Consider the following 14,386-nt stretch of genomic DNA (forward strand, 5'->3'; position numbering starts at 1 on the left):
CGTCTCCATCACTTGCACCTCCAGCTCTTCGGCATCATCCCACCGGCCATTTAGGCTATACGCCAAGCCCACCACTGCCATCCCATTTAGAGTATCACTGTGCTCATCACCAAGCATCTTCTTTCGAACTTTCATTACATGAACCGCCATATTCTCTGTCTCTACACCTCTTCCCATTCTCAGGGCATACCATGCTGCGTTGTATAATATTGAAGCCCAGTCTAGTAAAGAATCTTGTTCCTTTGGCCTCTGTGCTGCTGCCGATTGTGCGTGTGGGAAGAGTGCCTGACACTTTTCCCAATTCTCGTACTCTCCCGTTGGAAGCTCTGCGTAAAGATTCTTAATAAACTGATGTTTCCACCTCTCTCTCTGCCCGTGAGCTTCAAGCCATTTCCGTGTAGCTAACTGCACTAGTCCGTGCATTTCGAATGTTGTGCCATTGGCGTTGACGGAGATGAACGAGTAATTTCGTAGGACTAAGACATCTTCTTCAAACCCATCGCTCATAGAAGACTGTGATGTGCTGCCTTCTTCGTCGTCACTATAGCCAGTATTATAATCAATACAACTACTAGCGACGCTCTCCCTCTGGTCTTGCCTCGATTTTATCTGCTCGCTTCGATTTTGAAGTAGAGTATTAGGGATTCCTTGCCGGTCAAAAAAGCTCATAAGCGACAGTAAATCAGCCGCTGATGGTCTAATCTTACGAATATAATCGAACGATATCTGCCAAGTAACGATGATTGAATTCTTCGCCTCCCTATCTCGACGGAGCTGCTTGCCATTGTAGTCCAGAAGGCTAGTTCTCTTACGATCGCTCTCCCGAAAGCTCTGAAGATACTCTCGCACGGAATACCGCGGTTTCCTCCGTAAAATGTATGCAGCTGCCTGGACGATAGCGAGCGGCATGAACTCGAGTGCTACAAGAAACTCAGCAACGGCACCAGCGTTATCACTGCCGTCGTCGTCCCCTCCCAGCTTGGTCTCGAAGAGCTTCAGCGCATCTTCACTACTCATCGGGTCGATTGTGATAAGGTCGCGCTATTCAACTAGATTCAGGGCTTCATCTTTACTCCGCGTCGTTATGAGAATCGATCTATGCAGACACTGTGGCAGGTATGACACGAGCGACCGTGGGTTCCAGCCCTCTATGCCGCTTATTTGTCCATCTTATTCGGTCCTTCGAGCCTCGACGAGGAAGCCAGCATCATCCACATTATCAAGTATAAGAGCCCACTTCCCTTTCCTATCATCGCGCAGCCAGTCGTGCACGAGCTGGAAGATATCGGCTTGTGGATTTTGTCGTCCAGAGATCTTAACGCAGTTTGCAATGTCTCGAAAGCTTTGCTCGAATCGGGCAGTGTTGCTTGCGTGGACCCAGAAAACCCATGTCTCCGGCGAGCGATCTCGAGTTCGATAGGCGTATTCGATCGCGAGTTGCGATTTACTTCAAAACAGTCAGCAATCTATATTAACAAAAGCGTTTGCGCTTACCCGACGCCGCCCAAGCCAACGAGCGCGGTCCGAGATCCTAAGACAGCGCATTTCTAGTGAATCTGATCAAGTATCGTTCGCTCGACGAAGTCTGTATCGCGACTGAAAGGTATGACGATCGACGGGTTCGGTGGAGTCTCTGGTCGTTCTGCGGGTGGGGACGTCATTAGCGCGGGGTCAGCGTGGACCTTTGCGACTTACCAGGAGGGGCATGGTGATGGAACTGAGTATTGACGGGACCATTAAATATTCCACCTTGGAGGCCGGAGTTGCCCCCGCCAAAAGATATCGCGGATGCCATTAGAGCAGAGGATTTGCGACGAAGTGGTAGCAGCAGCTGAGATGTCGTTGGCCATTCTTCAGCCGCAACGAGCTGCTGCTACCTTCCAATCAGATTAATCGGGGCTTCCAACGCCTCAGCCTCATCAGCCTCAGCGCATGGTTAGACCTTCGTTGGCGCCTGCTCCGATTATCAACAAACACAAATGGCGGATCCTCTCAGCATTACCGCGAGTGTCGTCGGCATTATTGTACCGGCCTTGCATGGGACACGACTACTCCTAGGAGATCTGCAGCAGCTCAGCGATGCACCTAAAACCATCATGCGTCTAATTAATGACGTCCAGTCAGTTCATACAGCACTGGAATTGCTCCGAGGGGTAGAAGACGGAGATTGGAAATCACTTGGCCAAAACGTAGCAGAGCAGTCAAAGGCGATAGTCAGTAGCTGTACGCAAGCTTGCAACCTCTTCAGAGCCGATTTACAAAAGTGGACGAGACACTCGGAAGGAAAGCTAACATGGCTGGACCGAGCAAATGTGGGATTCTTCAAGAAAGATCAAGCCAAGGCCATGTCGGAGCAGCTTCAAAGCTGCAAGCTTGCTATCAATCTCATTGTTGGTGTTGCAACCTTGTACGTACTTCTGCGTCTGCCTTTTTGCTACAGAACTGACCTTTAAACAGATATAGTTCTGTCCGCAACAGTCATATAACGGAGGAGATCAAGAAGACGATATCTACAAAACAGGGTGAAGTCAAAGGTGCTATCACTACGGCAGATCGACAGCTAGTGGTAGTAGAAAAGAAGCTGGAAGACCTGAGCCTTAGTAGTGATGATGACGATGAGGCTAGATCTAGTCAAGGAAAGGATGAGGTATTGCGACAACTTGAGGAGGAATCGAAAGGCGCGAAAGCGTCGCAGAAGCTGTTGACTGAGCTGCTGTCCAAGTCACAAGAAGAAGCTGTTGCAAAAGCCGCGGGGGTCAAAACCGGTTCATTCACCGTAAGCTTCGGTGCTCAAAACTCGGGCTACTAAATTGGGAACATCAACGGCGGAGTTAGTGGAATGAACTTTGGAGGAAAGTAAGCATATAATCATATGATAATAGCTAATTAATATAAGTTTTAGTGTGAATGATAACTTTTTAAATGTTTTACAATAGCGGAGATTCATCAGAGATTAACTAGAGCATGACTCTTCTATAGACATAGTACTACAAGGGCTCCGCTTGTACCGAATACAAAAGATGGCCCGAGTATTAAAAAAAGGGAAACTAAAGTCACACAGTGTTAACACTATATAAGCAATGGTATTAAAGCAATTATAATTATAATATTGGAACCCTAACAAGTAGTGATCTATCCTTCTACGCCGATAATGCAATGCCTTGCTCAATTAGTCGCAAGCCTTTCTCAAGGCCTGCTTCAAGAAACCCCGCCTTGAATTCTATTCTTTCAGCGATCTAATCATTGACAGTCTGCGCTTCAATACATGTGAGCCACTGGTGCTCTCCATGAGACTGACGCTTCTATCGTCCGTGCCACTTCTGGCTCTGGCTCTGGTTCTGGTTCTGGTTCAGTGTCGTCGGCCACTTCTACAACACTCTTACGCTTCCGGCCGCGTTTCCTCTTTGCCTGCAATTCTTTCGCAGCATGTGCTTCTTCTGGCTCCGCCCCTGGGTCATCCACCTCCAATATAGTGTTCTTGCGCTTTCGGCCACGATTTTTCCTGCCTTTCATAGCATCTTTCGCAGTACGTTTAGCGCGTGCTTCTTCAAAGTCTTTATAACTTATCGCCTTACCTTTCCCTTTCCCTAGTACTACGGCCTTGGTTGATCTGCGAACTTTAGCTTCATTGTTTATACTCTTTAACAATAAATTTTGTTCATCGAGTAGGGCACAATAAGCAACAGCGCTTTGGTCTGCATTGGCAAGCTTCTAGACATGCCTCTGTAGCCGTGGTATAGTTGCCTCGGTAAGCGTACTAGTATCTTGTTTGATCAGGTTATGCAGCGATATAAAAGCATCTGCCGTTACTGGCGTTATAGGCGTTTGGGGTACTTCATTTTGCTGGTATAAAGCACTCTCCGTCTCGTTGGCCCCCTAGACAGCTGAATGTAAAGGGGGCTTTGGTATTTTTCTCAATACCTTGTCTGCGTTCAGCGGGAATAATCCACAGGCCGCCCATGCGGACGTGATATTTCTCTTCATAAACGCCTTATACTTTGCAGAGCTATACACGGAAGTGAAATGTTCCTTACCGATTGTGTTTACACCTCCCCAATATAGTCGCTCAACTTCGTCTCGATAAGCATCCTTCAAAAATGCAAAAACTTCGACGTCACAAGGCTAAAGCTTGTGGGTGGTATAGGAAGGAAAGCGACAGAGGGTGATATTGTTTTCGAAACAAAATTGCAAGACTTCGAGGGTCTCATGCGTTCCGAACCCATCGGAAATCAATACTCGTGGTTTCTAGCCAACCTGCCCCTTGGTTTGGGAATCGAATACACGCTTGAGCCACTCAAGGTTGATCTTAGAGTCGGTATATCCAGATTCGGTGCATGCATAGTGCCATCCAGGGGTAGGGAACGTAGTCCAGTTGCTTCGATGAGTCGTGGCTAGCCAAATAATCATTAGTAACAAAGACCTACCGTTTCCACTAATACACTCAATGGCAGTCACTGTGGTTCGCTTGACGCCTGCGCCTCTATAGTCTCGTTTATCGTCTTTACTGACGAAGACTTTGACAAAGTTAAGCATGCATAGCATGACTCCTGTTTCGTCTATATTATAGACATTCTCTAGCAGAACAGCCGAATCATTTAAAACTTTCCCGATTACCTCAAACCAATGTATTATCTTATCATATATGTTTCTATCATGGCGGTTCCAGTCCATCGCCTTCATTCGTTGTGATTTTAATGCCGGATGACGCTTTTGGAAGGCTTGAGCCCAGTTCTTACTCGGAGGCTTAGTCGCTTTGTTCGTTGTAGAACGCCGGCGGGCGATATTAAAGGCAAGGGATGGGAGAAACTTAATTCGCACAGGATTCACAAGGTCAGCCATCTGTTTCAAATACCTTTCAAGGGCTTTCTCCTTTAATGGACTAAAATACTATTGGCCTTCGGCCTTTTCTTCTTTCGAGCGCCGCCCATAATCACGATAATAAAGAGTAGCCAGAGGGACTCCGCTGCGTTTGGATCTAGCATCGTACGTTTGAGGTTCTCCTGGCAAAGACGCCTCTGCAAGGGCTTTACTGGCGCGGTCGCTCATGAAGTGCTAACTTATTGCAACGTTGGGATTGAATAAGGACGATGAAACGTGGCTCGAAGTGCGGCTCGCAAAGCGGCAGCGTACATGTGGCTGTGCACGGAATCTTCTTGGAACGCCACATATCACGTGATAAATATGGTTTCGAGCAAGCTCTAGGCTTGTGAGTCTATTCACCACCAAGATCGTCATTCGCTTCGATCCGAAGTACCGACCCGCGTGGCGATCTTGCATGAATCTGCACACCACAGCCGCCACAACGCTCTTGATGATCTCTTGCAAAGTGGGGAAGCCGAAGAACCCGGCTAAAACCTTTCTATGAGTTTTAAAAATAATACAAGCTTAATAGTGCAGCTGTGGTAGAGCGAGTCTTTCACGATATAACAGGAGACTCTTTGCAAATCAAACATAGGACAACGACATGAATGCGAATTTTTCAGTCGAAGGCATATAAGATGTTCAGAAGTGGTCACGGAATGTAATCTACAAAGAATAATAAGAGATATTGCGTTGTGCATAAATTTTGTGATGCTTGAAGTCATTGTACCGGTTAAATTTTCCGGCACGGAGGGTTTTCCGGCACGCAGGGATAGACGTTATTTAACCCTTGATTGTGTCCGGTTCTATTACCCCTCATTTCTTATCCTTATCTACCCAGGCGCAAAAAGGACGATGGGAATCAGGAATAGAAATCCCAACCGAAGCGGTGATGAATGCATCATCTCCAGCGGCAAGACGAAGTTTGGCTTCTCAATGTGGTATTTTTGAAAATGATGAAGGAGTTGTTAAATAAGATTTAGAAATCAGCGTAAATTAAATAAATAAACGTGATTTCTTTCTTTCTTTTTTCCTTTTCTTCTTTTGCAAAAATTAATACAATTGAAAACTTTTTAATAATAAAGAAATAAAGTTTGCGATTTAAAATCTATATTATCATTGCTTATTGGTGGGGATCGGGGTCACGTGCTAGCAATTTACGACTTTCGTATTAGAATGCTAGAATAATTTGAATAGTTCAGAGCATATTACGCTAATGTGACAGCACGGTGGGAAGCTCAGTACGTAGACGAAGTATCGATTCGGCTATCTCTTAGAATATAAAGGTAAAGAAGAGAAGAGGAATGAAAGAAGAGAAGATCTAGATATATATACGCCAGGAGGAAAGGGATGTCATGTGAGAAGCTACGCCCTAACAGGCTTAGAGCTCGGGAACGCCACCATTCCCGGCCTGACCTCTGTCGCAGGCGATTAGGTCAGGTGACCGGCGATTAGCCAGGTGATCCGTAACAGCTAAATCCTTAGCCACTAATTTGCGACTTCTTTTCCCCGAAGATATTTTAATTTAAAATAATTGTATATTGTTTTTAAAGCGTTCGACGATTCGGCTTTTTATTAAATAAACGAAAGTTTATGCACGAATTTTTATATGTTTTGTTTTTATATATTCTTATTCTATACCTACGAGAATCATCGTTAGCTTTTTATAGAAAGACAAACCCAGACCTAGAAGCAAGCAATATCAGCCAAAGAAGGTGTCGGGAGTATAGCCCAGGGCGCCTCTGACTCGGAAGATGAGTACTGACTCGGTCGGATAAGGACAATCCGGCGGGTGAGAGTTATCCGCGTGATCTACTGTTTCGGGCCTCCACGTGGGTGTCGAATATTATGCGTACGAGTCAAGCCTCGTACGATACTCTGTATATAGCTGGCTTACTGCCCTTAGTTTTGAGGGCAGACTCAATACCACAGATAGAAGGAATATAACCTCATCGTGGTACGGTCTCATCCAAACGAATCACGTGATTATTAGCTGTATACTGCGTTTCCAACAGAAGGTTTATCACCACTTCTAAGCTTTGATTATGCAAAGGCGTTCAAGCAAAACAGTGGAAATTCGTTGCTAACATGTGGATTACTGTCAATCTCAGATGACTTACCAGAGCTCAACCCACAAGCTAAAGTCCTGAGCTATCTATGATGCTCAGCTTCCATGAATGCAAGTACCAAACCTGGAACAGTAGATCGCTGTTTCTCACTCTGATTTCTTGCTATTAGTCTCCGCTTTCCAGTTCATGATTTCCAAGCGGGCAGAGAGTTTGTGATTTTATACTCTCACACAAATTAGCGTTTGCCGTACCCTCCAAGTGAATTATTGTTCACGCCAAGTGGAAATCTAAGTTACATGAAATTCACTTATCTCGCAAACAGTCACAAGGCAGAGCTTCAATCCTCTACGTATATAAGCTCCTCTGGGCCTTACCTCTATCCTTCCCAAAACAAAATGTTTTGAAAGACGGCGAATACAGAACCAATCTTGGTTTGGAGCAAGCAGCCCCGGCCACTTTGCTGACTGACAGGATACTAATTGTCTGAGCCTGTCTTATTGCTTTTCAATGAGCGAAATCGTGGGATCATTCTAGGAAATTGAACGAAAACAACGTTCTTCGTTGCCAACAAATGTACTGCTGCCAATATTGACACACCGTCATCGTTGTTACTTACATCCTTTCCTCAGTAATCCGCTATACCAGAACAGTCTGTCTAGGTTGATGATGCATCTGGGGAAAGTCGTCCACTTACCATTTCTTGGTGTCCCGGACGACTCCTATGTTGTTCGGCATGCATCATCTTCTTAACTTGGTTTTTCAATGAAGCGAACCTGCGTTTATATAATCACTAGCGCCATTTTGGTTGCTCGTGAGGTCTGAAGTGAATTTATCCACTAAATCCTGGCACGACACTACACACAAACGACACTCACCCGGTATCAGCATGCATCATCCTGTTAATTTGGTCTTCAAGGAAGCTCAAAGAACGTTTATATCGTCACTAGCGCCGTATTGGTTCCGCCAGAAGTGAATGTCTCCGTTAAATCATCGCTCGAAGTTCACCAAGTTTGTGTCACCAGATACAACTATACGCCGGCGGGGGGGAGGGGGGGCTAGTGCCTATATAACCATGACCTCACACCTCTAAAGACAGTCCATGACTAGCATGGAATATTATCTTGAGGACCTACCGCGGTGTCACTTGGTGTCACGGGCACTTCGTCGTAGTGTCGGCTCTTGTGACAACTGGTGTTCGAGAAGCTCTTTAGCTCAGCATCTTAGTTCCACAGGACATGGTTTGTGTTAGAGACTGAGATGTTGTCAACATAGTCTTTGTGACCATCGTTGGTCCACCGGTTAAGGTCAAGGTAAGGACAACTAAAACATTTGACAATAACATCATGCTCTTGATAATTTTCAGATGAAGATGTCCTTAAATGAAGACCGACTTTTGAACATGTAAAGTATGGGCTCGAGAGAATAGATCAAAGGTAGAGAGAAGTATTCAGCTTAACAAGCTGCATCAAACCAATAAAAATAATTTCCTGATCTTGATGTTTAAAGGGTGGGGATTTTGTACTTGTTGTTCCACATGGTTTCAGAGCTTGAACCTAATATAAGTAGTAATTCCGAGTCGGACAACTAACTTACCCCACTTGAATGGTGTTCAGTGGAATGAGCAAGATTTCTGCAATCTGCGCGTTTTCACAAAGGAACATTAAGGGTATGATGTCCATTCTAGGTTCAGCAAGCCGTTACCATTCAGCTCCTAGCCTGTCCCGACAACAAAAGCAATTTACCAAGCAACCATGACACCAAGCAATTTCCTGCGCCAAAGTTCCCATATCCACTCCTCGCTCCGAGAAACCCCAAAGACACGTCAACTACTCCATGGCATGATGTAAGCATAAAACAAAAGCTCCAGCGCATCAAGACCCAATCCAGGCACAGTCCGACTCTTTTTATTCTCCAACACTGCATCTGGAAATCTCTCCTCCAGATAGAATGTGCGAACGTGGTCCAGCGGCAGTTCCTTTCCAAGCTGAGAGCCGTGGAAGAAAGCTACAGCTTCCGCAACACTGACGAACCAAAGATGGAGAGGCAGCCTTGGTGAGCCGACTTCCCTGCTTTCCTTGTGGCGTCTGCGGAAGGTCTTTGCCAGGGACTTGAGGGTGAGGGGTCCGTTGTTGGCGTCTTTGAGGAGAGCTTCCTGTTTGGGTGAGGTTTGTTAGTATATTCCTTTTGAATAGGCATGAGAGAGAACATCTCAAATTGTGGGAATCAATCAAGGCTGGCAGTTTGACTGCAATGAAGGAAAAATCCGCAGCAACGGAACACTTACGAAGTACGTTGGTTGCAAGCTAAAGTTGTCCCCTTGAACAATATCATGTCGAGTAAACGACCCATCATGCTCCAAAACATTATGAATCCTCACATCAACCAAATCAAATGTGCCATCCTTTCTCAACAGAGGCTTGACGGAGTTGACAAGTACCGCAGAAAGAGTAGGAGTCATATGTAGCGCCGTCTCTAAAGCATTGGCGAGATGAGCTTGAGTGATGTTCTTGCCGTCTCGAGGTCTGCATCTTGTGTCAGATCAGGCAATGGCAGGAGAAGTTGAGAGAAGTACATGTAGCCTGAATTGGCGAGTGAGTTTAGACCTGGGCATGGACCGCGATTTCCGATTGGGCCGCGGATATACTTGTTATCGTCATCGTCTTTGAAGGCGGGGTTTGGCTTAGATGATGCGAGGCCAAGGAGGCCTTTGATGAAGTTGATAATGCCGAGATGCATCGTGTACGTAGTCTGCGAGAACGGTTGCGAGGCGAAATTGATCAATTGAAGACAAGAGAGACGGTGCATTTAAGGTTCAATTGCTCAAGAGCTGAACGGTTCTGCTGACGTGGGACAAGTGTTGAAGCTGGGCCCTAAGCCAGCATTGGTGAGGTGAGACGAAAGAATGGCAAGCTACAAGGCTGAAGTTGAGGAGCTGAAAGGGTGAGCCAATATGCCGTGCGACCTCGGATATGCTTGATGGTTCGAATAGGGAAGTTGCGCCGTTGGATAAATATCCCTGGTCGTAATGCAAACAGAAGGCGCGGAATGCACATGGGCAGTGAGACGGCTGCACGTCGCCACGTGATACCGCGTTTGCGAGATTCAAGTCTGTGAATGTGAGGTAAGTGGAAGTTTTTGGTAAAAGTCGGGGAGACATTCACTATGTCGCGGATGATGAGGAAATCATGTCAATCCCGCCGAGGATCAACGGGTGGTGATTCAATAACAGCACCATCGTCCTGCTATAAATACCTCTTCTCCCTGTTCCCTGCGATAGCAACGCAGATTTTCCTAACTCAAATTCAATCATGCGAAAATTCTTTCAAGGAACACGTCAGAGAGACAAGCCAACGGACCATATCACGAAGTTGAAGAAGTCCATTAATATGAAAATCGACTGGATTGACAAACAACTGAAAATGTGGCAGGAATATTAAAGTCCCCCGACAAAACTCCCCCGCAAAGTACACAGGAGGAGTTTTGCAAGATTCTCAAAATTATCAAAGACGCAAAAGGGTTCCAGGAACTCGTTGCTGCCGACCTGGAAGAGCATTGGTTCATTGATTATCAGCTGAGTGAACTCATACGTAGAATGAAGGAGTGGCGCTCCTTTACTGCATCTCTGGCGAAGGAGAGTCGACCTGAGATCGAGAAGGAAGAAACAGACCCACCGCCACCTTATTCGGAAAACTAGTGACTTGGCATACGAATGCAGACTACGAGGAAGCGGAAGCAATGATGCGAAGATGATGCTGGAGTAGACAAGGGGATGGATAGGATGGAGTTGAATTTGTCTTTTGTGTGACTGAGGAGCAATGGACAACGTGGGCAAGATTGTTTATTGGGGGAAAAAAGGTGTAATGCGGTTTAGCTGTTTCCTCGCAATATCATTCACGTCAAAGCTGCTTATTTGCTCTCGAGATCATCAAAGTGATTGCGAAGACATGGAACATGGTACTTGAAACGAGGATAGTGCTGCGTGTTGTATTATCCACTAGGGTCTGCGAATAACGATGAATATATTGAGTCATCTTACAAATCTCCATATTCCCCCCCTGGTACCAAGATATTCTCCCCAAGCCTTGACAACGCCATGTCCCACCAATGATATCTATGCCTATGCCTCTCCCCAATTCCGTACGGCACACCGAAGTTTACCCCAAGCTATCCATATCTGTGCCTCAATTTTTCATACGCCATCATAAATGCAGACTTTTCGTATACCACATAACAGCATGGTTTCCATAACATGTAATCGTACCATCATATCATAAATCGTTACAAGACGTCCACACAACCAATCATTTGGTCTTCCCAAAGCAACTCTTCAACGCGTCCTTGAGCTCACTGAAACTCGAGCCTTTCTTTCGCTTTTCCAGACTGGATTTCTTGCTCCAGCTACCACCGGTGTTGGAGCTGCCGCGGCGACTGCCGCTGCGGAGTCGGCTTTTGAAGGAATCGAAGCGGGATTTATGTTCCTCGTCATCGTCTTCGTCGAAGTGAGACTTGTATTGTTCCAGGAGGTCGGGAAGAACCATGGGTGTTGGGGGTGCTGAGCGGTGTCCATGAAGAAGACTTGATTTTGTGGGAATGTATTGAATATCGTTGTTAGCGATAACACAGACATTGATAAGGTTCGATGGGCGGATTGGTCTGTCTTGAGATGGTGCTGTCTTGGCGCGTGGTCGTGAAGGTTGTTTTGTTCGGGATTCGTTGCGTTGAGGCCATGATTGGTGCGCTGGGGAGGGATCCTCAGAGAGTTGAGGAACCGGGAAGGGCGTGTATTGTGGTACAGGTCGGGGAAGATGGACGTGGCGAGTGCGATCGCGCGATGCGCGCACTGCGTCTGATCGATGAAGATCGCCTGCAGGACTGTTGGGGCTTCGGCATCGAGGTGACAGGTGCACCTCTGTAGGTGCGTAAGAAGAAAACACTGATGACAAATTGTGGTAGAGTGGATCGTCGAGCAATGATCCTTTGACTGGAGATGACGGATCTATGAAGTACTCTCCCCAAATTTTCTCTTCGGCTTCACGATTGACGGGAGGCGGATGGCGGTTATAGATGTCTTCGAATGATGCATCTGAGTGTGGCGAAGTCGATGCGAATGGGTCACTTTCTGTTAGACCAGGATCAGATATCTCGGAAGAGATGGAACAGCGATGTTGAAGTTCTATCGACGTTTGTCGGCATGCAGCGGCGCGGCGTTGGAAGTCTAGCTCTCTCATGCTTGACGGAGAATGAGAGCAAGGCGATACGGATTGTTGACGATGTTTGGTGAGCTGCATTTTCGAATGTGTTGTTGTGTAAGGCGATGATAGAAGCCAGCCGGAAGTCGCGTCGTCTCGAAGAAGTACTGTTGTGCGTTCTTTATCGATAGAAAAATCCTCGGAGAAGAATCTGGACTGTATTGGACTTCCCATCTTGGTAAGGAATGCTGGCGGGTGAATTCCAGGCGATGGAAAGAAAACAACTCGATCAACAACCCCAAAATGTACAAATATATATTGACGCGAGCTCGAATCAATACAACGCACATAACGAGCTTCCCTAGGGAAACTTGGGCATTAATAAGATAATGAAAGCACAAATTGTACTAGGCGCTAAAATTTCAATGCAAGAAAAGACAAGGTGCAGGAGCGCAATCTGTGCAGCAGATGAATGCATGCAGGCGGGCCGAGTAGTCAATTCGCAAGGTAAATAGGAAAAGGACTGCAACGCCAAGCGCAGGGTTTTCTCCCTGCACCAATTGGAGGCGGTTGGGAAGGGAGGCCTCGCTCCGGGCTGTATGTTCCAGATATATCATATGTAGAGGTCTAAGCATAACCATGCCACTAAAACACCTCTCCTTCGTCTGCTGCACTTGCTTTCGACGACCTTGACAATCAAATGGCCGAGGGAAGTGAAGATGTTAAGTGAATATATCGTGGTTGATCAAAGACGTTTCTTCTGCCCGAATCATGTCTTTGTCCAGACTCGGAGTTGAGACAGAAGCACGAGACATGGTGATACCGGAGTCTGTTCCGAGAGACATCGAAAGACTCTGATGCAGGTCTGAACAAGGGGATGCGCAGTCGAGCGAGGTTGGGACTAATTGAAAGCTTCTTCTGTTCGAACTCCCGAGCGGATGGCGTTGCATAGGATACATATGATCGCCCTTGCTTTGAGGCTGACAGGATGGGCTCTCGGCTTTTCCCAATCATCCTCCTTACATAAATGTTGACAGAGTGTCAAATGAAGATGTGCTTTTTATGCACGATGATGAACGAACATGCCACCATGCAGGGCATCGATCAGATGTACAATAAGCATAGTAAAGGGGTCAAGCTGGACTTCATGAGGCGTTGTTGATGCTGTGATGAAAGTTGAGGAGCTGGGAATAGGTTGGAGATGCCCCTAAGCCGTGTCATCAGAGCACGTGACCAAAGGTCGCGAGTAAATTAGTCAGCTCCTTCGGAGACTCCAACAGGGGGTGTAGGAATTATTTACGCACGGGCCAGCACCACCAAAATTATGAAGTGACCAAAAACTCCTATTATATTAAATAACAGCTCAACATCACCACTTATTGCCCCTAATGGGTTTCCCACTGTACTTTTTAAGCTGGGCGCATCGTCTGGGCATATCAGCGATGCGATCCCGTATCTCTTGCATAGTGATTTTGTCCCATTCTTCTTGCAAAGCCTCCTTCATATCCTCCTCTGAATCAAAGACCCTACGCCTTAATCTTTGCTTTATAATAGCCCAAATACCTTTAATAGGATTCAGATCAGGGCTCTGTGGAGGATGAATGAGGTTTTGGATGTTGTGGGCCTCTTTATACTCTTCTACCAGCCCCCTTTTCCGCATGCCATGAGAAGGATCACCATCTTCTTAAAGTAACCATGGTTTGTCGTTAATATTGCGCATAGACTCGATTGCTTGATAGTATATGGGTAATAGTCGATCCACATAATACTTTTGAGTTATGGCATTTCCCTTGACTTTGACTTCTCTCTCATGAGGCTTCCCAGCCTCCCATTCTAGCACCCTTGCCTGGTATTCCTCCTCTGTTTCAGTCGTAGGTCGTCGGCGAGGCTTCTTAGGGTATTCAGGACGCTCAATAGTATCCTCCTCATCATTATAGAACTCCAACTTATCTGCTTTACCCCACCAACTGATCCAAGCAGCGATGTGAAATCTGACCCCTTTTAGTGGCGGCCTCTCCTCAATATTCTCTAGATCATCTCTTATGCCAAGCTCCCTAAGGATTCTCCCTTAGGTCTGTGAAGTAGGATCTACATATGCTTCATCTGTATAAATAATATGATTATAGAATCCGAAGAGAGAGTCCCACACATGCTCTTCACTATATGCCTTCCTTTTTGTCTTGTTTGCTATCGAGATTTCCTTCTTTACAAAAGCGCACATATATCTCCCACCTCCTTTAGTATGCTCCTTCAATTTGTACTACAGTT

At 46.2% G+C, this 14,386-nt stretch overlaps 7 protein-coding genes across 7 annotated transcripts in view; 1 reads left to right on the top strand and 6 right to left on the bottom strand.

The window, feature by feature from the left end:
- Positions 1 to 1,661, bottom strand: part of LY89DRAFT_699038 (uncharacterized protein) — a gene marked incomplete at both ends in the record, with an annotated part of 2,739 nt that extends 1,078 nt beyond the window's left edge. Inside the window, 4 exons of the mRNA XM_018217026.1 lie at positions 13 to 1,041; positions 1,195 to 1,447; positions 1,495 to 1,547; positions 1,581 to 1,661. Coding sequence (XP_018068360.1) covers positions 13 to 1,041; positions 1,195 to 1,447; positions 1,495 to 1,547; positions 1,581 to 1,661 — 1,416 coding nt within the window. The remainder of the gene's footprint in view (positions 1 to 12; positions 1,042 to 1,194; positions 1,448 to 1,494; positions 1,548 to 1,580) is intronic.
- LY89DRAFT_721153 (uncharacterized protein) lies at positions 1,532 to 2,911 on the top strand (the record flags this gene model as incomplete). Its single annotated transcript, XM_018218618.1, has 3 exons — positions 1,532 to 2,407; positions 2,458 to 2,776; positions 2,903 to 2,911. Exons 1-3 carry the CDS (start codon positions 1,980 to 1,982, stop codon positions 2,909 to 2,911), a joined length of 756 nt encoding a protein of 251 aa, XP_018068361.1. The 5' UTR covers positions 1,532 to 1,979.
- A 347-nt stretch (positions 2,912 to 3,258) lies between these two features.
- Positions 3,259 to 5,057, bottom strand: LY89DRAFT_784821 (uncharacterized protein; the record flags this gene model as incomplete). The annotated part of the gene is made up of 2 exons (XM_018222825.1): positions 4,425 to 5,057; positions 3,259 to 3,518 (listed from the first exon to the last, which is right to left on the bottom strand). Exons 1-2 carry the CDS (start codon positions 4,837 to 4,839, stop codon positions 3,259 to 3,261), a joined length of 675 nt encoding a protein of 224 aa, XP_018068362.1. The 5' UTR covers positions 4,840 to 5,057.
- On the bottom strand, positions 4,645 to 5,057 carry LY89DRAFT_687297 (uncharacterized protein). Its single transcript, XM_018215465.1, has one exon. It carries the CDS (start codon positions 5,044 to 5,046, stop codon positions 4,888 to 4,890), a length of 159 nt encoding a protein of 52 aa, XP_018068363.1. The 5' UTR covers positions 5,047 to 5,057; the 3' UTR covers positions 4,645 to 4,887.
- Positions 5,058 to 8,462: 3,405 nt separating this feature from the next.
- LY89DRAFT_687298 (Cloroperoxidase) lies at positions 8,463 to 9,923 on the bottom strand (the record flags this gene model as incomplete). The annotated part of the gene is made up of 3 exons (XM_018215466.1): positions 9,502 to 9,923; positions 9,214 to 9,451; positions 8,463 to 9,081 (listed from the first exon to the last, which is right to left on the bottom strand). Coding segments are annotated over exons 1-3 (728 nt in total), but the record flags the coding sequence as incomplete, so codon positions are not given.
- A 1,259-nt stretch (positions 9,924 to 11,182) lies between these two features.
- On the bottom strand, positions 11,183 to 12,583 carry LY89DRAFT_151910 (uncharacterized protein). Its single transcript, XM_018205403.1, has one exon. It carries the CDS (start codon positions 12,350 to 12,352, stop codon positions 11,231 to 11,233), a length of 1,122 nt encoding a protein of 373 aa, XP_018068365.1. The 5' UTR covers positions 12,353 to 12,583; the 3' UTR covers positions 11,183 to 11,230.
- A 931-nt stretch (positions 12,584 to 13,514) lies between these two features.
- LY89DRAFT_561879 (uncharacterized protein) lies at positions 13,515 to 13,715 on the bottom strand (the record flags this gene model as incomplete). The annotated part of the gene is made up of 1 exon (XM_018208468.1): positions 13,515 to 13,715. A coding segment is annotated over one exon (201 nt), but the record flags the coding sequence as incomplete, so codon positions are not given.
- Between the last annotated feature and the right edge of the window lie 671 nt (positions 13,716 to 14,386).

The sequence above is a fragment of the Mollisia scopiformis genome (genome assembly GCF_001500285.1).
Source record: "Mollisia scopiformis unplaced genomic scaffold LY89scaffold_18, whole genome shotgun sequence".
Lineage (NCBI taxonomy): Eukaryota > Fungi > Ascomycota > Leotiomycetes > Helotiales > Mollisiaceae > Mollisia > Mollisia scopiformis.